We start from the raw sequence: 26819 nt of genomic DNA on the forward strand, positions 1-26819 counted from the left end.
TAAGGAAGGGATGTCCAAGTGACTGCTATAAATTTCTGGAGATTGTATTGTTTCATTACTTAACAATGCAGACTAAAATTTAGAATCCAAGATATGAAAGCTAAAATTGTTTCAAAATATGTTTCCAAATTATCTTCATTTGATCTCATCCTGAAAAGGGAAAAAAAAGTATTAGAAAAATCAGAACTAGTAAATCTTAACCTATATTAAAACATACTTCTCCAAAAAATTGTCCTCTTAGATATTTGTCACCTAACTATTTATCTTATCAGTTGGATAAATCTATAAACCTCAAACTTTTGCAGCTGTTTCTGATGCAAATTTATACCCATGTGGCCCTGATGAAACTGAAATTTCTTCTAAATTATTTCCAAGAGCATATGAATTTATAACCTATGAAAAATAGTAGTATGTATGTATATATGTTTACACACATGTTGATTAACTCTTTGTAAAGATCAGCTAGAGTGCAATAGCTTTGGTTTATTTAGACAGAAATTACCAGTATATTTTTAAATAAGAGGAAATTAAGAACAAATTCTGAATTCACTGTTCTATGTTATTATGGATTTGGGCTGGTAGTTTCTCTTAGGAAAATTTTCTGTGCATTTTTTTCACTAAAATAGTTTGTTTTTAACAATGTATTTATAAACCAATAATTTCCAAAGGTTTTTATTTTCTGTAAATTACTTTATGTGTTGAATTACAGTAAGATTTGACAATAGTCTAGTGGATATGAAAAATAAAAATCACTTTATTATGCCTTTAAGAAATAGTCTTGAAACTGGCAGAGGTATAGGGAGTTGGGTATATTTGTATCCTAAAGATATATGTGTATATTGGTAGAATCTTTTCATGAGAAAATCTGGCAATTCATCTCAACAGCCTTAAAAATTCACATGTATTTATTTCTAGGAATTCCACTTTCAAAACCTACCTAAAGAAATATTTAATTATAAGAGCATTTTTCAAAAAATATGAAAAAATTGCACATATCCAGTAACTGCTGGTTGATTCAATATTTTTGATGCATGCATCGTGATAAAATAATCTGTAAACAATATTAAGATGCAAGAATACATACTTTGACCTTAGTAGTAGTCTTGGTCAGTTCAGTTCAGTCACTCAGTCATGTCCGACACTTTGCGACCCCATGAATCGCAGCACGCCAGGCCTCTCTGTCCATCACCAACTCCCAGAGTTTACTCAAACTCATGTCCATACTTTGTACCAAATAAGCTTGAAAGATAAACCCAAAAATGTTCATGGTGGTCCCTTCCCAATCTATATTTTTCATTTTCCAATTTAAATTTTTAAAAGTTATTTCAAATGTTAAGGCCCTCTTCCTGTAACAAAAACTCTAAATAGTTGTCTAATAAAATTTATAATGTCTAGCTAAATAGGGGGCAAAAATTAAAATTATTTATTGAAACATTAGCCTTTTTGTGGGGTTTGTTGATAAAATATATTGATAATTATATGGTGATATACTGAATGAAAGAGGAATTGTTGACATATAATTAATATAACTGAAAAAAGTATCTTTAATGGTGAAATAAACCATATTGACATAAAATGAATCAGGATAAATAATATAAAATTTAGATACCAGCTCTTTGTCTTTAAAAAGTGGTACTAGAATAATCCTCAAATCACTGTGTTGTTTTTCTATGCCCTATTTCATTTCCAAATGGATCTTCCAGCCCATTTTCCTAGCACTGTCTAAATAAGCAATTGTTATATCTCAAAGTCTCAGTTTGATTATACCCTGTTATAAGAGAATAAAATAGTATCCTTAATAATAGTAACATTAACCATAAAGTATAATTTTTTTCTGCATTATAGATTTGGATTTTCTTTATCATACACTTATAGTAAAGTAAAATCACTTCTCCCTCTTGAATAAACAATAAATTTAAGCCACCTGTTATGCTACTCAGAATATTTGTGTAATTAATTGGAAAAATTGCAGTATAAAGTCACACACAATTTGAGAAAGCAACACTTGAGTGAAAATATTGAGTCAAAAGTCAACAGATACACCTTCAGGATAAAATAGAGAATACAGCAGGTGCTTTGTTAGAATTGACAAAGTGATAATTGTGCCTTTCAAGCAGAAATAATGTATCTGTTGTTGTTTTGAAGTCTTTTTCTTTATATTTTAGCAAATGTTTTTTGATCTGCATTGTTGCAAGCAGTGGTTAGCTTACCCAAACAGAAGATGCCAATTGATTCAAAAATTAATTTCATGATTTATTTTCTTTTCAGTCATTTGTTATCTCTTCCTAGTAATCATTTCCATAGATAGTTCTTCCCTATTTGGAAATAAATTCAACATTTTTTTTAGTTTAATAGAAAATTTTCATTCAAATATGTAATTTTTCAAAAATCATATATACTCCAAAGTAAGCTATTATTTCCTTCAAATCTAGATAATGATTTGGCCTAATGTTTAAAATGTTTGGCAGAATATTTATTACTTAGATTAATTTGAAGACAGTTCATTTGTTATTGGGATTTTGTAACTAGATATCTAACAAATAATTCTTTAAAATATCTGAAATTACATAAGTTTGTTCCCCTCACATTTAGACTAAGGTCTCAGAATTTTCCAAAATCTACATTACAGAATTGAGAAAATTATTTTGTGATTATCATAAAATTTTGTGATTATCATAAAATTATCATATCATAGAAAATATTTGTATATTTTAGGACATTTAAAAAATCTTACTTTTAATATTTATCAGATATTTTTCTCTTTTCTAAAATAGAACAACAACAAAAAAATCAAAAGCTATTTTGAAACACTTAGATTCCCCCGATTTAATCTTGAAACTGCCCAGGGCTAAAAATTGTAAAATCTTCCTGAGTTCCTAGAGAAACTTTAAACTTTTTTAACCTCAGAAAAATGAAAAGAATAAGACTATTGTTTAACACTTAATATTTTTCACTGCTGCTCCTGCTGCTGCTAAGTCGCTTCAGTCGTGTCTGACTCTGTGCGACCCCATAGACGGCAGCCCACCAGGCTCCCCTGTCCCTGGGATTCTCCAGGCAAGAACACTGGAGTGGGTTGCCATTTCCTTCTCTGAATATTTTCCACTAACATAGTATAATCACTTCTATAATGAACATCTCTTTCAACCCAGAATGATGATGGATTGGGTTAAGAGAGTAACTTACAAGAGTAAAAGGGTAAAGCATTTGATTTTGCATTATCATGACTATTTTTATAACAGGAAATTATAAAGTAGAAATCTTATTTTATTTGTTCCTTTTTTTTTAGAAAAGGTAATTGTTTAACAGAAAGTAAATTCCTTTTCAAGAACTAGACTTTTCAAGAGTAGTCATATACAACATGCATTAATATAAGCTTGATAAGCTAACATATTTCTTTGCTATCAACATCTATAAGATTATGAGTCGAAGTAAGAATATGGTACTTTGCTGATTTTTAGAGAATAATTATGGAGAAGGAAATGGCAACCCACTCCAGTGTTCTCGCCTGGAGGATCCCAGGGACAGGGGAGCCTGGTGAGTTGCTGTCTCTGGGGTCGCACAGAGTCGGACACAACTGAAGCGACTTAGCAGAGAATAATTATTTTTCTAAATGTATTTTACATTTCCTTAATATAAATCCCTGAGTTACAGTTTTCATGAGCTTTCCCATAACAACTCTGTAAGATGACCAACTACAAATTTTCTCTTATCAGGTCAGCTGTCTGCCTCATTACCACCACCACCTCTAGGAAGGCCAGAGGCTGTGGTGGAGCTTGAGTCCAGGCTTTTCTTTCCGTGTGCTTTCGATGTTTTCCCTACAAACAACTCGGTGGGATTTCACATAGCTTGGTCGAGGCTTTCTTCTCAAGAAATCAAAGAAGAGCTGAAATAAGAGACCACAGTTCAGGCATTCTCTCTTTCAGAACTGGATGGTATAAATCTCAGACTTGGAGACAAGGTATGTTCAAAAAGTTGGATTTTATTTTCATAAATGTGTTAATTTTCAAAAATGGATTTTAAACGTGGAAGTGGAGACGAATTGGGAGATTAGCATTGACACATATATAGTCATGTAAAATAGATAGCTAGTGGGAACCTGCTATAAAGCACAGGGCGCTCAGCTCAGTGTCTGAATGACCTAGATGGGTAGGGAGGGGCTGGGAGGTCCGAGAGGGAGGGGATAGATGTATACTCACAGCTGACTCACTTCATTGTGCAACAGAAACTAACACAGCATGGTAAAGCAATTATACGCCAATAAAAATGAAAAACAAAAATGTTTAAAAAATATATATTCTAATACAAGCTTTATCCTCAGGATATAAAGCACAATGTTTTAATTTTAATTTTTTTTCTTGGGAGTTGTGCCAACTCCAGTGATAACTGGATTAATCAGTAATCTTAGTGACTTCCTATGAGAATCTGCTTTAGTAATTCACTGATTATTATCAATGAACCCTTATGAATTTATGTCCCTTTCTTGTTTTAAAATATAATTTTATTCTGGGGACAAAAGTTTCTATTTTTCCAATGATAATATCATTTATTATTCACCTTTAAAAACATCTTAAGTACAAAGTCTACAAAACACTGATTTATGTTGAGGTTTAAATAATATTTTACAATGGACTTTTTCTCAATTTTCAAGCAAGCTTTTAAATTACTTTTTTCTATTATATCTTATGCACAATCTACCAAAAGTTAAACTTACGTACTTCAATAATTTATCCATATGTCTTCCATAATTGTGTTGCTAAATGACTATTTGTTAACTGTATTCATGGATATTTTGTAGTGCTTCCGTCTTTTTCTTGGAGAACCCACATGTACAAAGTTTAGCCATTGAAAGCCAAGAATTTTTTGCCGGCATTAAGGTATGTAGCAGTGGGTGTATATTGGAAAGATTATTCCTCTAGAACTGTGTTTTCCACATTGTGATCTGTGGCTGCTGGTTCTAGGACCACATCACAGACTCCATGTTGAGACCCAAGAGTTTGTATTTTTTGAGAAATAGCTCAAATGATTCTAGTGCCAATGAGCTTTGAGGGCCTGTTACTGAACTAAAGTTGGAATATACTTGCCTTATTTTTTTTTTTTCCAGAAAAATATTCTGTCTGCCTTGAAGCAGAATCATTAAGGCAGGCTTCAACCAGACTGCTTAAAATGTGTTGTGGAACCAAACTGTACCTAAACTCTAAACATTACAGCAACTCAATGTACTCTTCTGTGCATTGCTGATGTTTTTAAGGGTTTGATTTTAATTGATCTTGGTTAGTCCAAAAATTCTAGTGTTTATTACTATCATCATAGGTGCTATGGAGGGGAATGCCCTTTCAAAATTATTATATCTTAGAAATAAATCATATTTTAACATGACTGCTTCACATGTTTTCTTACACCAGTTACAACCTGAATTGAGCACTATATCTGAAGATGGGAATGGATACCAGTTGAGGATAAAGAGCACAGTTCATTTTGTATGTCCTATTGGATTCAGTGAGCTTGATCAGGAGTGCAAAATCTCATTAAAACTGACAACTGTTGATCAAGGTAATATGCTAGATCCACTTCATTATTAGATTTCAAATAATAACCAATGTTTTTTTTTCTTCAGGAAGTCACTGGAGTGCACTCATGTAATTAATTATATTGCATGTTTACATCATTTTACAACTCAATCATGTTAATAATACTGGGCCAAATTTATGATTGCCAAAGCAATCTATATTGCAATCCACATTTATCCCTCCAGGGCTCAAAGCACAAGTTAGGAAAAAAAAGACAATAATAAATAATCTCCACATTGTTATCTTTCTCCTCCTCCTCTTTTTCTCTTTCTCCTTCTCCTCATCCTTCCACTTACTCTTCTCTTTGTTTTGTTTTCAGAGATTGAGGGACACACTGGTCTTTAAGATCTTCCAAGTCATCCCTGTGGAAGGTGTGATAAGTTATGCTAAAAGTTCAAGCTTATGTAACACAAATCTCTAATGCATTCTTCCCACTCTGCTCTCTAATGTAAGCTCATGTTTGAGATGTTTTGCTTTCAAATTCTTCCATTTAAATGACTAGTTATATAGATTGTATGACACATGGTCACATATATGTCACTGTCAGAGCCACAGAGAGAGCTGAAATTCTCCCTCAGAAAAAGATAGACTATGAGAGGACAAACCATGTATGGCAGTGATTGGGTTGATTGGGTTCTTTTTTTTTCCCTAAGCCTCTGATATAGGGACCAAGCAAGTAAAATATAAATAAATTAAAATAATTTTTAAGAGAGATTATAACTCTGTTCACATATTAATACCTTTTTCACCATAGGGCATACAATTTTATTTAGTAAATACACCAAGTGCAATGTATCTAGGTCTTCACATCTATATTATACCGAATTAAATCAGAGAAACAAAAGGATAAAAATGCTATGAGAGATTGCCTCATGGGAAGTACTCACCCAGAAAGAGATGACTACAGAGACAGAAAAAAGAATCAAAAGAGGCTCTCCCAACTGCTTCACACTCAACAGGCTTAGGTAACACCCAGCTATTCACTCGGATTTCAGGAGCACCATAAGCAACACTTTATTTTTAAATATAATCCAGAATATGAAATTAAACCGTCCTTCTCAGGCTATTTGACACATCTGCTTCAAGCTATTTGCTTATTGTGTATATTTGCATTGTAATACGCAAATTTTACTAAAGTTTAGGGGGAATAATAGGAAGAGGGTGATGTTATTGACATCTTCCAAAATTGTTTTAGGCAAAGATTTCCTTCCAAGTGTACTTTAAAGTATATTTGCCTGCTCTAAATTCTATCAACACGATAAGCACTGCTAAAATAACACAAAAACAGCCTAAATATATTCCTACATTCTTGAAGTTTATCTGTTATTTGTCAATTAAAAACAATTTCCTTTTTTTCTGTATAAAATTTCTTTATTTCATTCTGATATTCATCTCATCTTCTTTAAGCATATTTTCATTATATCTCTACTCCTATAGAGCAGAAGTTGGTGTCTCCTACCATATTTCTGGGCTTTGCAGGTGGAGCTAGTGGTAATGAACTGGCCTGCCAGTGCAGGAGACTTAAGAGAGTTGGGTTGGGTCCCTGGGTTAGGAAGATCCCCTGGAGGAGGAAGTGGCAACCCACTCCAGCATTGCTGTCTGGAAAACTCCACAGACTGAGGAGCCTGGTGGGCTACAGTCCATAGTGTCGCAAAGAGTCAAACATTGTTGAGCCTCGGAGCACACACATGCATTACAATTCTAGAAAGACCCCACTGCTTTTTCCCAGTCTTAAAAAGAACAGTACTTGGCCCTCATATCATAGACTAGGGGAAATTATGTCTGTGGTTCTAAGCAAGATATATTTCATATTCCCCTTAGGGAGATGGCTAAGAGTTTAGATGTTTCTGCTGTTTGTTGTGTATATGGGAAAAGTATATATTCTTAGGGAAAAAAAAATGCATGAAGAGAAAATTTTTTCAGGAACTTAGAATCTATGCAGTGAGCCTATCTCAGATGGACTTTATATTCAATTGGATGTGAGAGCAAACTTCTTTTAGAGCCAGCTTTTGGTGGAATCTATCCATTTTGTTTAGTTACACAAATTTCTAGAGTTCCTTCCTTCTCTTTTCTTTCCAAGTTATTTTTGTGTGTATTTTTTGTTCCAAGGCAAAAAGCATCTCAAGTTTCTGAATATATTGGGACATTCAGAAGGTGAAAAGAGATTGCGGATTTATTTCTGGTGTGGAATTACTTAGTTTTGATTTTTCTGTTTTTTAAAATGATGAACTCTGTATCAATTATTAAATCTGCTTGGTGAACTCTGTTTCAGTAATCATTGCTATCACTCAACAATGAATAGAACATAAGTTCAAGCCCTAAGATTTATCTGTACCCAAGCCTTAAAAGAATTAGACAGAAAAAATTATGTTTCATAGTGTTAGATTACATTGCTTTCTTTACAGAAACAAAAATAAATTTTATATTGCTTCTAAATTATTTCCAAGAGCACATGAATTTATAACCTATGAAAAATAGTAGTATGTATGTATATATGTTTACACACATGTTGATTAACTATTTGTAAAGATCAGGTAGAGTTCAATAGCTTTAGTTTATTTAGAAATTACCAGTATATTTTTAAGTAAGAGGAAATAATTTAAGAATAAATTCTGAATTCACTGTTCTATGTTATTATGGGTTTTGGTTGGTAGTTTCTCTTAGGAAAATTTTCTGTGTATTTCTTTCACTAAAATAGATACAGAACAGCTAGGCTTAAATTTGGCACTGTCTTCCTGTCACGTGGACCTTCACCAGACATCATCCTGTGCTAACGGAACCTGCAGCCATGCTTTTGTCTACTTTACTGCAGTTACAGATTTTTCACAAGATGGGAATAGACTCACAAATATTGTAGTAGAACCTATAGTTCATGAGAATTTCCTGTGGAACAGCTACATTCCAGACAGCATCCAGGTTAACAAATTATAAAAATCTTTTTATAAACTAAGCTTTAAAAATAAATGTATTTTATTACTATACCTTATAAACTTTTCATCTCAAAATTATTTAATGAGCTATTTCAGTTTTTAAATGATTCCTATCTTAATAACTATGATAAAACAGTAGCTAATTAAAAATTCACTGAGCTTGTTAGAAAATTTATTGTATATCTCTAAATAACAATTAATAGTAATATTTAGGGATTTCTTTGCTCTTAAGATCAGAGTGAAAGATGTCCCAACTGCTTACTGCTATTCATTTACTGATCCACATATAATCACCTTTGATGGCAGGTAGGTTCCTGAAAGCTTTCTCCTTTGGTAGTTTGTGTTTCTCTTGGATTTTGTTGCTTTGTTTTAAACATTATACTATTTCTTTTCTTAGTCCTGTTCACTGAAAGATTAAAAAGGAAGGCATGTATGGACATCACTATTTTGTTTCAAAATATTTGTTCGTGTGAAATGTTTTTTGCCCTAAAATCTAGTTCTTTTTATAAAATATACAGAATAATTGTGAAGCTGAGTTTATAAAAATGAAGATTCTTATAAATAAATAGTCATTTTAGCTTGATGATTTATTTATAATAATGATTAAATTCTCTCTTCTAGAGATATGTACTGTATTGTATTTCTACATAATATTGAAATAATATTGAAGGTTTAGGTAAGATGATTAAGCTAACACATTATAATTATTTTAAAAATTAACCACTTTTAATTCATTGCAAGGATACTCAGGGGAAAAACTGTTGTATCCATCGCAAATACCTGGATGTCTGCCTTTGGAACTTAAAGTAAACTGAGCAAAATGACCCTACACTAACCTAAACTATCTTGCTGTTAATATCTGCATAGAAGGATTTAAACTCAGTTACACTGTTTTGGGAAATACATGATTTTAAGATGTTGCTAAAGAAATAATAAGAATACCTCCTCGTTGAGTCATAATTTTCTTTGTGATACAAGGTCATTTCTTCTTTAAAAAATTATAATGTGATCATTGTTAATAAAATTATTTATTATCAGCAAAAAGATGTAGAGCCCCCTGCCCCAATAACAAGTGAAACTCCAAAAGTTTGAAAAGGTATTGAAAGGTTGTAGGTGACCCCACATACAAAAATCCTTTATGATTATAATTAAATCCTTTATGATTATAACTAAACTTAGAAGTTTATATGGAAAAATCTGAAGAAAGGATAGTGGCGATTAATTTAATTTGTTATAATTCAACAGTATTAACCATGTAACAACTACGTGGCAAACCACAGTCTAAGGGCTGGAGTATGAGAGTGCGCAGAACAGACAAACATCCCCTGACCTCATGAGGCGTACGTCTGTACCGGTGGAGAGAGACAGACACATCAAAGTGTGCAGTGCATCTGAGGGGCCAGAAAGCAGTGTCAGAAAGAGAAGGCTCAAAGTGGGGACCGACTGAAGTGATGCAACACAAGAAAAATGTAGTGAGAGAGATTTGGGTGTTTATTACCTCCTTGTTTCATTTAGTAATCTATAAATGATTGTTGTGATGTATAAAGCTATTGGAATATAGATTTTCCATTCTTGCATCAAAATATACTGAATGCATATAAATACATTTAATATGTATGTTTAGTTTATAACATACTATTGTGATATTTTAAATCAATTCTTAATGCAATTGACTTCTTTTAATGATAGGATGTATGATAACTTCAAGGCTGGAACATTTGTGCTTTATAAGAGTATGTCACGTGATTTTTGAAGTCCATGTAAATCAGTGGGACTGTGGAAGCTTTCACTATCCTGTGTCATCTAACTGCGGCTTTGTTGCCAAAGAAGAAGGTGATGTAGTTATTTTTGATATGTGCAGTGGTCAGCTACATGAATCACAGCCATATTTATTTGTAAACAGCCAAGATGTAACTAGGAATATCAAGATAAGTGAATCTTACTTAGGAAGAAAAGTCACAGAATGTATGATTATTCACTGTTAAAAGTATTTTTTTGTTTTTTTCTACTGATTTTGGATTCAAATCTGAATTTCATCTATATTAAATTAGGTGCTATTATTTTTCCAATGTTAGTTTTTTTAAGAAAATAACTTACCAATTAACACAGATCTCAGAATACATTTTTTTTTCACTTACCACACAAACAGACACAACAAAGTTAAAACTGTCAAATTTAAAATGCCTTATTTTAAGATTTCATTATGATAATGGGTTATTCATAAAAAATATTTTTGATAACATGCAATAGACAGTATATTAGGCAGAGATGAAATACATAAGAATAAATATTCAGGAGTAACTTTTTTAAATGAATACAGATGATTCTGCTTCAGGAATAAACTGGTAGATACATGAAAGAGACTAGAAAAATCAAGAAACAGACCTAAGTTTATGTATTTTAAAATAATACTTAATATCTGTGAGCTGATTATTTGTATTTTAAAGTCATCTTCCCTTCATCTTCCAAAAAAGTAAATTCCAGGTGAATGAAATATTAAGTTTAAATGAAAGTAGTAAATGTTGCCAGGTCCAGCACAGCGGGTGAGAAAGACCTGAAACAGGGTGAGCGCCGGAATGAAAAGATAGACCCATATAATTTGGCAAGCGGGGAGTGAGGGGGCCCTCCTGCTCTCCATGGCAGGAAGACAACGTGGCTCCTTTCAGCCCGCACGTTTATTGGCAGAAGTCACATGAGATCATTAGGGAGTGGCCATACTAGGGAGTTTGATTAGCACGGGCTGTGCTGTTGACCAGGAATAACTTGTTTTGTTTCCATGGAGACGGACGCAGGGGTAGGCAGTGAAGCGGAGCAGAGAGCACTTCCTGCCCCAAGAATTGTCAGGTCGACATGCTTACTAGGACAATCAGGACAATCAGGACAATCACGAGGGCGCAGTTTGCCGCACCCTCGAGTCATGGGGCAGGTTCTGGTCTCTGCTCTGCCAGGCTGCAACAGAAAGTTTAAGTGAATGTTTTTATAGCATTGAGATGAGTAAGAATTTTTAACGTAGCTTTATATTCTTGAATTGTCATTAAAAACCAAAATGCAAATCAAAAAGGGAAAATATTTGCTACATATAAAGCATACAGTTAATATAGAAAGCACTCATACATCACTAATATAGTCAGCACTCCAATTAAAATGAGCAAATAATATAAATAGGCAATTCACAAAGAAATAAAACTGACTAATATGCCCCAGAGTACAAATAACCAACAAAAATATGAAAATGTCAACCTCATCAGTTTATCAAAGAAATGCAGATGAAACACCTCTCATGCAAGACCAAGTGTAGACAATGTAGTTAGTCTTGCCAGAGAACATATGTATTATTCATAAAAAATAACCTGAAACTATGTGTGCCATTTTTTCAGGAAATTTTAGTTCTGAAAATTTATCAAAATAATCAAGGAGGTGCAGAACCATAGTGAAACTCATTATAGTTTTCCAAGAGGGAAAAAGTACAATTGATCAGTGATGAATAAAACCATTTAACCAAAACCCTAAATATAGTCCTGTCACATACTAGAACGTTTTGTACTCATGAAAATTTTGGAGTAAATGTGGATTTATTGACAGGTGAAGAAGATATTAATGAAATATAGGAGAGCTTTTCAAACCTTTTGCATTAAGATATACTACCTACCTCAGATTGAGTAGTAATGTAAAATTTGGTTGCTTTTAAAATATTTTTCTGCAGTGAACACTTAGCTGTTTTCACTTAACTGTTTTCAAAGGAGAAAAGGGCTATTTTTAAATTTAAAACTTTAAAAGGGGAAGGAGAGTCAGAGGAACAAAACACAGGTGGTGTATTTTCAGTGATCTTCAACACAGTCATCAAAGCACCTGACCTGGGAGAGGGGTGATCCTCCTGTGAGGAGGGGGTGACCCTCCTGTGAGGAGGCTCATGGATGACATAGGCTCTTAAAATGACTCAAGAAACCCCCTTGCTCCCATTCCCAGTTCCCCAAGCAACTTTCTGGTAAAATTTGGCTTCTGATTCTATTACCTACTGACTGCAAGAGAATACTGATTACCCACAGGAATCTGTTCTCCTCTGGAACTATATTTATCTGTGTAAATTAATTACTCAGCAGTCTAGCTTTACATGAAATAATTATTATCAGGGATATTCTTTCAGAAACATTATCCTCAACATTTCTAGCTGTTTTAATTGTATAAAATATTTGCTTTAGTGTAAATTATTTAAGAAAAGGAGCATAAACAAAATATCTCAGTGAAAGGATCAATATGGAGATAAAACTTCAAGTCTGAAAAATGCAAATACTATTACTTTGACATGTATTACTTTGGACAAGGAGATACATACACAGAACAGGGTAATCACAGCCAAGAAACAAGGTGGAGTCGACAAAGCAGATGGAAACGGCACAACTTTAGTGAGTTTCTTCCTTTGTTTGCTTTCCAAAGTCTTGGCCAAAGTGACCTAGAAGAGTTCACTTACTTTTTCCCTGAGGACCACACTGAGGAGGTCAACCAAGAGTTTGCCCCCACGTGGCCCACACCATCTGGCCTCACTGAATATAGCACATTGGCACCGTGTGAGCACACTCTGGCCACCTCCAGCATAGGAAGGCACTGTCTTGGCTTTCTTGGCAAGAGACTACACAGTGTGATAGACATGTGTCTAAGATCATCTCCTAAAAGATGATCTAAGCTGGGCAGAAGCAGCTGTAGCCCTCTTAGAAAATGAATGTGAAAAGAGGATTTTGAAGAGGGGAAATATAACAGAGAAGAATACAGAAAGTCAATTAAAGACATTCTCTTGTCTTTAAAATGCCCAAATTTATGCAGTGGCCGTGGGCAGTGTATGGAATGGGGGTGTGCATGCTCCCCAGGCTTTAGTTCTTATGATTGCAATGATTCCCAAGGTAAGTCAATACAGTCCAGCTTTGATCTTGTGTACCTTATCTGATTATGAAAACTTGTTTGTTTTTTAACTTCAGTGTCTTACCAGACTTTATTCAGTTTATATATGGAAAAGAACCCAAATTATATTAATCAATACATTAGCACTTTTCCAAAACAGTCTCATCTTACTCAGAATAAAAGCTGGGGCACTTATAATGGCCTGTAAGACACGATGTGATCAGGCACACAGCGTCTCTCCATAGTCACCCTCTACTGCTGTTACCACTCACTGCTCTCCACTCACTTTGGCTTCTGTGGCTGCTCCTTAAAATGTCAGGTCCTCGACTTCAGGGCCTTTGCACATGGCTGGTCCTCTACTTGTAGAGAATAATTGTTTTTCTAGAACTCAAATTTAGGTGTTTTTTTTTTTTTTCAAGATTTTTTTGATGGCAGACCATTTTTTTAAGTCTATTGAGTTTGTTACAATATTCCTTTTGTTTTTACACTTTGTGTTTTTTTGGCCCTAAGGCATGTGGGATCATAGTTTCCTGACCAGGGATTGAACCCACACTCCCTTCATTGGAAAGTGAAGTCTGAAACCAACTGGACTGCCAGGAACTCCCAAATTTAGTGTTTTTAAGCACTTTCTATATTTTGCTCATTTTACTAATATGCTTAGTTTTTTGGTTTTTTTTTTTCCTAATCTATCTAAATGGTACTCATTATTTGGTCACAGTAAATTAGAGGAAGACATCAGAAAGTCAGTTTGATTCTTATAATCATTAAACCAATAACTCTTGATTTTCCTCCTACCACCACCAAACCTGCTCTTTTCCATCTCAGTAAATGCAAACTTCTTTCCACAGTTGTTCTGTTAAAAACTCAGTCACTTTGACTTTTCTTTTCATATCAAGCCTCATGTTTGATCCATCAGAAACAAATTCCCCTCTAGTTTCAAAGAATTTTATCTCTTTCCCTGCTACCAACTTAGTCCAAGCCACCGTTATCTTAGAGATATTTATTTTAGATTCTCTCCAAGTTTATTCTTCATGCAGTGATTCCTTTGAAATGTAAGTCAGACTGTATTATTCCTCTGCTTAAATCCCTTTGTTGGCTGTTCATCACCTTCAAAGTAAGATTGGCAGGCCCTACTATAGCTTAGAAGACCCTGTATAATCTCAGACTCCTCTCTTACTGAATCCATCCACCATTCCTCCACAGGTCATTACTTTCCAGTGTTCTCTAGTGGAAGCTTTACTGTTCCTAATAAAGGCCAAGCCTGCTTCTACCTCAGGACCTTTGCACTTACCACTCCCTCTCACTGACACATTCTTCCATATATCTTCATGACTGACTTCCTTGTCTCCTCTATTCAAATATCATATTATCATAGAATCCTTCTATGGTCATTCTAAATAAAATAGTTTTTCTCACACAACCCCATAGCCTTTATCTCCCTTAATGTATTAATAGTTAATATACTTTTTCTCCATTGTCTTGAAAACACTTATGTGATACACTTCATATTTATTTTTTCTTTTTTGTCCTCCCATAATAGAATGTAAGTATCAGGAAGGCCGGGACTATTTTGTTCATGATTATATCTCCAACATTTAGAATAACAGCAGAAAAATAGAAGTTGCTGTGTAAACATCTGAATATATAAAAGAATATAATTTTTCTAAATTTTCATAAATATTTTAGAACTCAATACAAATAGCAGGATTTTTATATCCTATTGCTTTTATTTATTTATTTTTTATCCTATTGCTTTTAAAGTTATATTCACATAGATCTTGACAGTTCTTAAACAAAGGATTCAATTACTTTTTATACTGAGTTTATCTATTTTAACCACCAGATCTTGCTGATAGAGATAATGAATAATCTTACCATGACCGGAAGGAGAGAAATACCATAAGAAGGTCATTTGACTCTGACTGATAAGGAAATTATTTTCTCCTACGACTGAGAAGTATACCTAAGATTATGGTAGCATGTAGGATAGCAATAATACATAAAAATATCAACAAATACAGGGAGAACAGCATGCACAAAATTTGATAGTTCTTTTCTAAAACTTACGTTAAGAATTGTTTTTTTAGTTTAATACATTGCATTGCTAAATACATTATCTTATTACAAGGGCATTTTTTCATAACCTATTTTTATAAGAGCATTTTCTCTGTAACGTATCTCTATGACATAAACCAAATGGCAAAAGCAAAGCATATGCCAGGTGGCAGTAATTTTTTAATACTTGTATTATTTGGTATCAAATATTATTAAAATATTAATTAAACCTGTATATTGGGGCACTGATAATACCTGTAATGCTGTTTCTACTGGCTTGAATAGTAGGTAATACTTCCTTTAATACTAGATTACTGTTAACACGTAACAAACAGTTTAATTAATGTACTAAGTAATATTGGGGATAGACTTTAAAATATTATTTTACATATGCTTTTAATTTTGGCCTGGAAAGTAATTAGCTTTTTCTGGAATTAAAGAAAATATGTTCTATTTTTTAAATCTTTTTTTGTGTGTAGACAAGTTTCCTGAGATTATAGAACTTGAGAATGCTGGATTCTGTAATATTTGAAAATACAACTGTGTGATGGTGAGAGTTTTTGGTCAAGGCTTCAAAGAATCACCTTCAATTAAATGTGAAGTTACTAAACTGAAGGTATGTTAATTATAATGTCAAAAATAATTAAGTTCATGAGTTATTCAGGTTAATTTTCTTTAGTTTGGGGTATCAATTAGCAACATAATCTCTAAGGATGTCATATCCTCAGATAGCTGAGCAGGAAAACTGTTAAGTTACTTAACCATAAAGCTTCTCCATTTCCTAACTCTATTAAACTGTTTTTTATAATTTTTATTGAGGCATTAGCTCACTATTTTAGTCACAATAAGAAATTAAAATAAAATCAAACAATATCAGCTTCTTTTCTGAAATGTAAAAACACAAAGAATGGAGGTCATTTTAATAGAGACACTGTACTTAAATTATAGGATTTAGAGATATGAACAGTTCCCTTTTACAAACCAAAAAGTTAGGAATAATTGTGCTCATCCTTTATATTTCCCTAATTATGGATTTCATATGGGAAAATTGCAAAGAAAAAAAAGGTGTTTTTCTTTTTTGAGGCCACATAAGACAGACACGGTCACTCAGTTTGAATATTAGTGCATCAAATTATACTTTATTTTTAATGATATTTATACGATCTTCCTTTTCTTTATTTGTGGAATTTTATTTTAAGGAAAGCACTTTAAATTTACAGTGTACTTATTACGTTGGGTAAGCTAGAAGCTTACAATAGTAGATCATAATTTAGCATTCTTTTTACTTTTCTTTCAATTCATTCTGAGACTGAGAATTTAAGAAGGAAATAACTTTTGTATGTGTCTTTGTCAAATAGTTATACACAAGAATTATGCTTATTTCAAGATCTTATGAGTAGAGCCTTTCCAAATGAACCATGAAATATTTTAACCTCAGTGAAATAATAAGACATGTAATAGAAAATGTAATATATATTATTTCATTCACTTTAGTGTCGCTCAAGAAAGTTGTCATTATATTGTTCTTAGCAGAATAAACCACATGTTATCGTCACATCACATCACATCACATCAAATGTGGATCATCACACTCCAATTAAGTGATCTGACAAGAGAATTTTATAGGTTTATATTCTCTTGGAAAGTACATTTTGTTCTTTCAGATATACTTTTTACTGTTATATTTCTTATTCTACTTCCCTCCTCCAAATATTTGATTAAGAGTACACTCTGGAATTCTCTAACTCTATACAGAACTATAGAAAAAATATATATTCACTAACAAGAACCAAAATTATCTAAGTTAACTATTTTCTTTCCCACCCTATTTATAGTGTTTATGTATTCTATTTGTAATACTGTTGGATTTCTTTTTTTAGTATTTGTATTCCACTTTGAATTTCCTTCACACTCTGGTTGATTTTAGTTGTATACTTATTTGGAAGGTAGGTGATATATTATCGTGGTTCTAATAGTTGATGCCATACAAAACATATACAATGCAGAGAAGTGTCACTTTCTTCTCATCCCTGTGTCCCTCTCCCCATTACTCCTTCTTTCCATCCTGTTCCCACCCATTTTCCAAAAGTATCCATTGTTTTTTTTAGTTTATTATTGTATTTCTTTTGCACAGAGGAGAATGTAAATTTCTTCTTTTCTTCCCCCCTATGAATGGTAGCATAATACAGATGTGCTTTTTTACTTTTGCAGTAGTCATTTTAAACAAGCTTTTATCTAGAGCTCCATCCACCCAGTCATTTTCTTCACTCACTCTAAAAACATCTAAGACTTTACAGAATCCAATTTTTAAATCACTTACTGATAGGATTAAACCTAAGTTGCTATCCTAGAAACAAATGACCCTTCATGATCCAGCTATTGTCTGTTTTTCCAGGTGTGAACTTCCTGTACTCTAGGAAAATCTCATGCTTTTTCCTGCATTACTGTTTTATTCACATGGTATCCCCTCCAGGCTTCCTAAATGGCACTCTTATTGCTCCCAGTATCCAAAGGGCAGTCTCCTTTTTCACTTTCAAGAGAAGTGCTATTCCTTTTTTGAAGCCTTCCTTGACCATGCTAGTTAGACTTAGCGGCTTCTTTCCCTCATTACACCTTATTTGAATCTTGGTTATAGCAATAAGAAAATATTTTGTTTTTCTCACCTCCGTGATCTCTTTTTATTAGAATATTCTCATTCCACATGAAAGGAAGTGAGTGTTAGTCACTTAGTCGTGTCTGACTTTTTGTGACTCTATGGACTGTAGCCCACCAGGCTCCTCCGTCCATGGGATTTTCCAGGCAAGAATACTGGAGTGGGTTGCCACTCCCTTCCCCAGGGATCAAACCCAGGTCTCCTGCATTGCAGGCAGACTCTTTACCGTCTCGGCCACTAGGGATTCCATGCAGATACTCACAAAATACTGTTGAATGGAAAAGAAAGAGAACCCTGTTTATTCTTCATTTGGAGTAGGCTGTCTAAACAGAGGAGTGGAAATAACCCCTGTATTCCCTGTCATTGCCTGGAGTCTTGTTTCAACACCCAAAACCAAAACAAGAGTCCATACATCCATCTAAGCATCAGTATCACGACTACCCTCTGATGACTGTTGTCATCCCCCTCTGCTGAAGGGAACCACTGATTTATCTGCTAGGCCAGACTGTACACAGTCCCTTAAATAAGGAGACGTGTTATGGGGCTCACTCTTTCAGCAACACAGCTTCTGCGAGCCATAGACTAGTGTGTTCTTGCCTTCTTTTTCCTGTTGACCTGTAATACTGAAACATCAGTAAACTCCTATTTCTGAGCCATTAAAAACATTCCAAGGCATATACTTTAAAAATATCTGAACCTAAATTTTGGTAACAAAATATATCTTTTTTCTGTGTCATTATGTAGCCAGATAATAATTCTTGCTTTACTTCTTTAGACACCAATGCATTTAAATACTGAAAAATAGTATTTAAAGTTTAAATATGATATGACATTGAGTTATTAAATGGGGTGAATTTGTTAGAATTTATTTAGTTTTGGCATTGCCTTTCTTTGGGATTGGGATGAAAACTGACCTTTTCCAGTCCTGTGGCCACTGCTGAGTTTTCCAAATTTGCCGGCATACTGAGTGCAGCACTTTCATAGCATCATCTTCCAGGATTTGAAGTAGCTCAACTGGAATTCCATCACATCCAGTAGCTTTATTCGTAGTTATGCTTTCTAAGGCCCACTTGACTTTACATTTCAGGATGTCTAGAGTGATTCACACTATCATGATTATCTGGGTCGTGAAGATCTTTTTTGTACAGTTCTTCTGTGTATTCTTGCCACCTCTTCTCAATATCTTCTGCTTCTGTTAGGTCCCTACCATTTCTGTCCTTTATTGAGCCCATCTTCTCTTCTTCTCATAGCTATTTGTAAGGCCTCCTCAGACAGCCATTTTGCTTTTTTTGCATTTCTTTTTCTTGGGGATGGTCTTGATTCCTGTCTCCTGTACAATGTCACGAACCTCCATCCATAGTTCATCAGGCACTCTATCAGATCTAGTCCCTTAAATCTATTTCTCACTTCTACTGTATAGTCATAAGGGATTTGATTTAGGTCATACCTGAATGGTGTAGTGGTTTTCTCCACTTTCTTCAATTTCAGTCTGAATTTGGCAATAAGGAATTCATGATCTGAGCCACAGGCAGCTCCCAGTCTTGTTTTTGCTGATTGTATAGAACTTCTCTATCTTTGGCTGCAAAGAATATAATCAATCTGATTTCGGTGTTGACCATCTGGTGACGTCCATGTGTAGAGTCTTCTCTTGCATTGTTGGAAGAGGGTGTTTGCTATGACCAGTGCATTCTCTTGGCAGAATTCTATTAGCCTTTGCCCTGCTTCATTCTGTACTCCAAGGCCAAATTTGCCTGTTACTCCAGGTGTTTCTTGACTTCCTACTTTTGCATTCCAGTCCCCTATAATGAAAAGGACATCTCTTTTGGGTGTTAGTTCTAGAAGGTCTTGTAGGTCTTCATAGAACCTACTTTAGCTTCAACTTTAGCTTCTTCAGCGTTACTGGTTGGGGCATAGACTTGGGATTACCGTGATATTGAATGGTTTGCCTCGGAAACAGAGATCATTCTGTCATTTTTGAGATTGCATCCAAGTCCTGCATTTTGGACTCTTTTGTTGACCATGATGGCTACTCCATTTCTTCTGATGGATTCCTGCCCACAGTAGATATAATGCTCATCTGAGTTAAATTCACCCATTCCAATCCATCTTAGTTTGCTGATTTGTAGAATTTATTTAGTTTTAAGTTACATAAATTCAATTGAACTAGCTTGAGCAAAAATCATATTTATTATGAGGAAAATGCATTTTTCACAAAATCACAATAGGAACCTGAATGCTAAATTCTCAAGAAAAAAAATTTTTTTTAACTTGGGACTTAAATACCATGAAGACTCAGTTTGTCTGCATTTGTATGTGTGTGTGTATCTGTCATGATCCTGCTATTTTCTCTGTTTATGAGCTTCATTTTTCCCTTTTGCTAGGTATTACTTTTCTCCACGTAGTGATAAACATGGCCATCAACAGCTCCATAGCTTTTTATCTTGTAACTCAAGCCTTCAGGCTGGCTCAACATCCTCTACGGTATGAAGTTAAAACATCTGAAATAACTGAAGCATTGGCATAGCTTTGGTCCACCTATGGACCAGTTAGATGTAGTCAAGGGGGGTGGGTCATGTAAGAAAATGAGAAGCCCTTTGAAAACCATGTATATAGAGGCAGAAAGGGCAGTTTCAAGTAGAAGGTGGGATCAAGAGAAGTGAAGGATTTTCTGAGTAGAAAACTAGTCTGCTATGTGTGAACTACATAGTCAAATATGTTTCTTCTTGCTACAAAAGTCATTACTTGGGATCCATTATTTATGGCTCATGTTGGTAAGTTATTTGATTTGAACCCACAAGAAGTGTGTGACTCATTAAAAGCAACTTATATCAAATTAGGATGCATACATATTCTGAATAAAACTGTCAGTGTCACTTTTATTTCTTCATTATGTATTCCATTATACAAGGCATGTATTGTAAAATTTATATTTTGGTTATATGTAAGTCAGTGGCAAAGCATTTCCATGATCTAACAGAGGTTAATTGATTTTTCATTATGCTTTCAGTATAATAGTGGTAAATGGTTCCTTGAAGAAGCCCTCTACACATACATTGTTTATCAAAACAGCAGGACTGTTGATTGTCAACAGATTGTCAGCAGTTGCCTGCTGATGTTCAGCAGTCTATTACCATAGATGTGATGGGTGAGAAACCAATCATAAAGAGGCAAATAAAGGTAAAAAAGAAAAGATATCCTCATATTTATAAATAAAATATGTATATATTTAAATTTCATAATGAATTTATAAAAATACACTTAGAACAAATTATTTGATTCTAGAACTACATATATCTTGCAGGTATCTAATGATGGTTATAGGTTCAGTAATCCCAAAATAATGATCATATATGATGGAGCTTGTCAAGTCTCTGGTCTCTATGAAAAAGACTTGTGTACTATAAAGGTATGTAACTTTTCCATTATTTTCACATTTGCATCATAGGTTTTTCATTTCCTGTGCCGCTGGAATATTAATGTAGGTTTTCACTTTCATATCACAAATACTAATAGAGAAAAGCCTTCTTCAAGTTTGTGCAAGATTAAATCAAAATTGTTCCTTTCTGCCTCAAAAAATTTGAAGTGACAGGTTGTTTTACTCCTGAAACATCAAAACAAGAGGTTCAGGTTGGATTTTCTTTCCTACATACATTTTTAAAGTAGTAATAGTGATTTTCCAATAAAATACTGCCTTATGGTTACTTAATCTTCTTTGTGGCAAATGACATGCATTTGGATAAGAATTTGTAAAATGTGAGGATAACACTTTCAAAGGGAGTTTCTTGTGGCCACCAAGCTCATTGAACCATGCAAATATCTACCACTTGAGGGATAAGAGAACAGCACCGCCTGGGCTGAATCTTCTCACCCATATCCTTCTTAACCTATATCCAGTCCACCAGGCTTAGCAACAGGTTTCTTTTCTATGTAAGTTGCTGATTTAAGTGATACCATGCGTGTAATATCACTTGGCTCTTCAGAACTAAGAAGCATATAAAATAGTTTTTATGTATCTGTTGTTCAGTCACTAAGTCATGTCCAACTCTTTGTGCCCCCATAGACTGCAGCACTCCAGGCTTCCCTGTCCTTCACTATCTCCCAGAGTTTGCTCAAATTCATGTCCATTGAGTTGGTGATGCTATCTAACCATCTCATCCTCTGCCTCCCTTTCCTCAGATTTTTAATTTTTTTTCCTTGAGATTAACAATCAGATCACATCAATAAGAAATTTCTGTTTTTGAGAAGCTGTTTGATTTTCTTTCCCTCCAAATATTACATTTCCACATGTCCTGAAATAATTACTTTCCAAATGTTGTTATTCACAATTGTTTTAACCTCTTGTGGCTATTTTGTCCTCATTTTTGTGCAGTGTTCCAAATGATGTCAAAGAGATTTGGTAGAATGAGCAAAGTTTATAATATATCGTGGACAAAATTTGATCTTCTTCCCAAGTCAAAAATGATTTGTACATTTACGATTATTTCTTTGTATGTCAGCAGATCTCTCCATTATTTTATGTACTAGTATCCATTATTAAGTATGGATGACTATGCCACGGATCTGGATTAGTCTTGCCATGTTCAAAGGACTAGTGGGCTCCTGGAGGAAGGGAGGATAGCTGTAAACCAATCTGATTCTTAGATATGCAGGGGGAAAGAGTCTGTTTTAATTTCTTTGTAAATAAAACACCTCCTGCGTGAGTTTAGCTGTAAAAAGACAGAAAGAAAAGCCATGCTTTTGATTCCATGTTATTTATAAATTATAATTGTGCACAGAGGTACAATTATATGTATTTTCTTATTCCTTTCATATTGATCAGTTCCATTAACACAAAGAGGAAATTGTTTTCTAACATGTATTTTGATCAGAATATACAAAAAAAAAATGTTTTCTAAAGTGAAAAAAAAATGTCTGCTAATCAACACAAACTTTAAAAATGCATGTTGGAATCATCAACATATATGCTGCTATCTTTTTATGTATTGTGTATTTTTTTTTCCTAAACACTAACTAGCTGTATCTTGATTGGTGTTTTCCTTTTTAAAAAACCTCCATTAGGAAAATGTTTGCATTATCAATGGACTCTGCTACATTGAAGGGGATAAAAATCCTACCAGCCCTTGTTCAATTTGTAGACCGAAAATTTCAAAATTTACATGGTCATTTTTAGAAAGTAAGTTATTCTTTTTAATCCAAATATTTAAAAACAATTTAAAATCGTGTTACATAAATGTTTTTTAAGATAAACACTGTGTAATTTAGGATTTTTACTTAATTGCATAATTTATTTTGCTCTAAGAAAATATAAGATGAAATGTTTTCATTATATATAATCTCTATGATTGTAGTACAATAGATATGGGATTTTTATTTTAATATGTGATAAAGAACACAAACCCACCCTATTACTCTGTGACATTCTGAGCATTATATTGGGTATGGATGATTTCTGGATGCTTGTTCCACCTAAAAAACTACCCAAATTATAGTCATGTACCATATAATTTCTTTACTTCTTTAAATATAGCCATGTATGATTCCACATAGGTGAGAGAGAATGTTCCTCACATTCTCCTTTTTCATAAGGCCAGGCATCGCAAGATACAAGAAGATATAATTACTCCCTGGTCCCATGTAATTTTATCTAAGGAATCGTAAAGCCTTATATTTACATAGTGCTTTGTAATGTCACCATGTACGTTACTGAATGTGCAAATTTCATTGCTGTGTTAGACCATATGTCAGATGAGTCATTGCTCAGGTGCAAGACTCATGATATTATGGGAAGACAATGGAAATGTGGGGAAGAATTTAGTGCAAGAAACAAGAGAAACACAATGTAACTTCTGAATTGGTGTGTTTATAATGGCTTTGGTATGACTGATTTATCATAAACTCACAATGTTCAAAGATCTAAGGGGCCTTGAATTATCTGTTCCAAGATCCCCATATTGAAAGGTGGAGAAATTAAAATCAGTGAATGTTATAAGGACATATAGGGGCAGAATGGCAGTCAAAACTAAAGTTGCTTTCATCAGTGCATTTTCAATGCAAGCATAGTGTGTCCAGTAAAATAAAAAGGAGTGTTCTGTTAAGTCAGTTGGCAAGGAAGGAAGCTTTCTTACTCTGACAATACAAAGAGATGTTTTAAATCACTTCATGACCATAAAGGGAACACTGTCCACAACATAGCCATGTTCCCTTAGTAGTTTTCATTCCAGTGTGGGAGCCTGGACACTAGAAGGACCTCTGAGGAGCTGAGAATTGGTATGACTAAATGCCTCCCAATTATTATAATTGGGGAGGAGGTAGAGAGAGGAAAGCTCAGGGGAGTCAAACAAACAGTCCATTACCGGTGGTGAGGGAGAAAAAGAAAAGGAGATGTGAGGGACAAAGTAAAGCTGAAAAGAATAGACAGAGAAGAAGAAGTACTGAAAGAGCAAGAAGTGAGACAGTCAACACAGAGAAGATTTCAGGCCAAAGAGGAGAGCATCTTATCTGGGCAATGCAAATGTATTTATGTAATTTATGCTATAATCAAAGTGCTTTTACACTCTCATCAGTTCAGTTCAGTTCAGTCAGTCAGTCGTGTCCAAATCTTTGTGACCCCATGAACCACAGCACACCAGGCCTCCCTGTCCATCACCAACTCCCAGAGTCCACTCAAACTCATGTCCATTGAACCAGTGATGCCATCCAACCATCTCATCCTCTGTCGTCCCCTTCTCCTCCTGCCCTCAATCTTTCTCAGCATCAGGGTCTTTTCCAATGAGTCAGCGCTTCACATCATGTGGCCAAAGTACTGGTATTGGAGTTTCAGCTTCAGCATCAGTCCTTCCAATGAACACCCAGGACTGATCTCCTTTAGGATGGACTGGATGGATCTCCTTGCAGTCCAAGGGACTCTCAAGAGTCTTTTCCAAAACCACGGTTCAAAAGCATCAATTCTTCGGTGCTCAGCTTTCTTTATAGTCCAACTCTCACATCCATACATGATTACTGGAAAAAACGTAGCTTTGACTAGATAGACCTTTGTTGGTAAAATAATGTCTCTGCTTTTTAATATGCTGTCTAGGTTGGTCATAACTTTACTTCCAAGGAGCAAGCATCTTAATTTCATGGCTGTAGTCACCATCTGCAGTGATTTTGGAGCCCCAAAAAATAAAGTCTCTCACTGTTTCCACTGTTCCCCATCCATTTGCCATGAAGCGATGGGACCAGATGCCATGATCTTAGTTTTCTGAATGTTGAGTTTTAAGCCAACTTTTTCATCTTCCTCTTTCACTTTCATCAAGAGGCTCTTTAGGTCTTCTTCACTTTCTGCCATAAGGGTGGTGTCATCTGCATATTTGAGGTTATTGATCTTTCTCCCAGCAATCTTGACTCCATCTTGTGCATCTTCCAGCCCAGCGTTTCTCATGATGTACTCTGCATATAAGTTAAATAAGCAGGGTGATAATATACAGCCTTGACGTACTCCTTTTCCTATTTGGAACCAGTCTATTGTTCCATGTCCATTTCTAACTGTTGCTTCCTGACCTGCATACGGATTTCTCAAGAGGCAGGTCAGGTGGTCTGGTATTTCCATCTCTTTCAGAATTTTCTACAGTTTATTGTGATCCACACAGTCAAAGGCTTTGGCATAGTCAATAAAGCAGAAATAGATGCTTTTCTGGAACTCTCTTGCTTTTTTGATGATCCAGCAGATGTTGGCAATTTGATTTCTGGTTCCTCTGCCTTTTCTAAAACCAGCTTGAACATCTGGAAGTTCACGGTTCACGTATTGCTGAAGCCTGGCTTGGAGAATTTTGAGCATTACTTTACTAGTGTGTGAGATGAGTGTAATTGTGTGGTAGTTTGATTATTCTTTGGCATTGCCTTTTTTGGGGATTGGAATGAAAACTGACCTTTTCCAGTCCTGTGGCGACTGCTGAGTTTTCCAAATTTGCTGACATATTGAGTGCAGCGCTTTCACATCATCATCTTTTAGGATTTGAAGTAGCTCAACTGGAATTCCATCACTTCCACTAGCTTTGGTCATAGTGATGCTTACTAAGGCCCACTTGACTTCACATTCCAGGATGTCTGGCTCTAGGTGAGTGATCACACCATCGTGATTATCTGGGTTGTGAAGATCTTTTTTGTACAGTTCTGTGTATTCTTGCCACCTCTTCTTAATATCTTCTGCTTCTATTAGGTCCTTACTGTTTCTGTCCTATTTTGAGCCCATCTTGCATGAAATGTTCCCTTGTTATCTCTAATTATCTTGAAGAGATCTCTAGACTTTCCCATTCTGTTGCCTTCCTCTATTTCTTTGCATTGATCACTGAGGAAGGCTTTCTTATCTCTCCTTGCTATTCTTTGGAACTCTGCATTCAAATGGGAATATCTTTCCTCTTCTCCTTTGCTTTTCACTTCTCTTCTTTTCACAGCTATTTGTAAAGGCCTCCTCAGACAGCCATTTTGCTTTTTTGCACTTCCTTTTCTTGGGGATGGTCTTGATCCCTGTCTCCTGTACAATGTCACGAACCTCCATCCATAGTTCATCAGGTACTCTATCAGATCTAGTCCCTTAAATCTATTTCTCACCTCCACTGTATACTCATAAGGGATTTGATTTAGGTCATACCTGAATGGTGTAGTGGTTTTCTCCACTTTCTTCAATTTCAGTCTGAATTTGGCAATAAGGAGTTCATGACCTGAGTCACAGTCAGCTCCCGG

At 34.7% G+C, this 26819-nt stretch overlaps 1 protein-coding gene across 1 annotated transcript in view; it reads left to right on the forward strand.

Annotated features, from left to right (window-relative positions):
* Positions 1-26819, forward strand: part of VWDE (von Willebrand factor D and EGF domains) — a 72491-nt gene that overhangs the window by 17322 nt on the left and 28350 nt on the right. The window contains 15 exon segments of the mRNA XM_070477205.1: positions 3714-3956; positions 4783-4874; positions 5403-5550; positions 8266-8483; positions 8730-8803; positions 10187-10244; positions 10246-10330; positions 12820-13150; positions 13152-13228; positions 13231-13392; positions 15925-16061; positions 21106-21183; positions 21186-21275; positions 21400-21504; positions 23157-23271. Of these exon segments, the coding sequence (XP_070333306.1) occupies positions 3714-3956; positions 4783-4874; positions 5403-5550; positions 8266-8483; positions 8730-8803; positions 10187-10244; positions 10246-10330; positions 12820-13150; positions 13152-13228; positions 13231-13392; positions 15925-16061; positions 21106-21183; positions 21186-21275; positions 21400-21504; positions 23157-23271 (2013 nt within the window).

This window comes from Odocoileus virginianus, chromosome 1 (assembly GCF_023699985.2).
Source record: "Odocoileus virginianus isolate 20LAN1187 ecotype Illinois chromosome 1, Ovbor_1.2, whole genome shotgun sequence".
NCBI classification, from domain to species: Eukaryota; Metazoa; Chordata; class Mammalia; order Artiodactyla; family Cervidae; genus Odocoileus; species Odocoileus virginianus.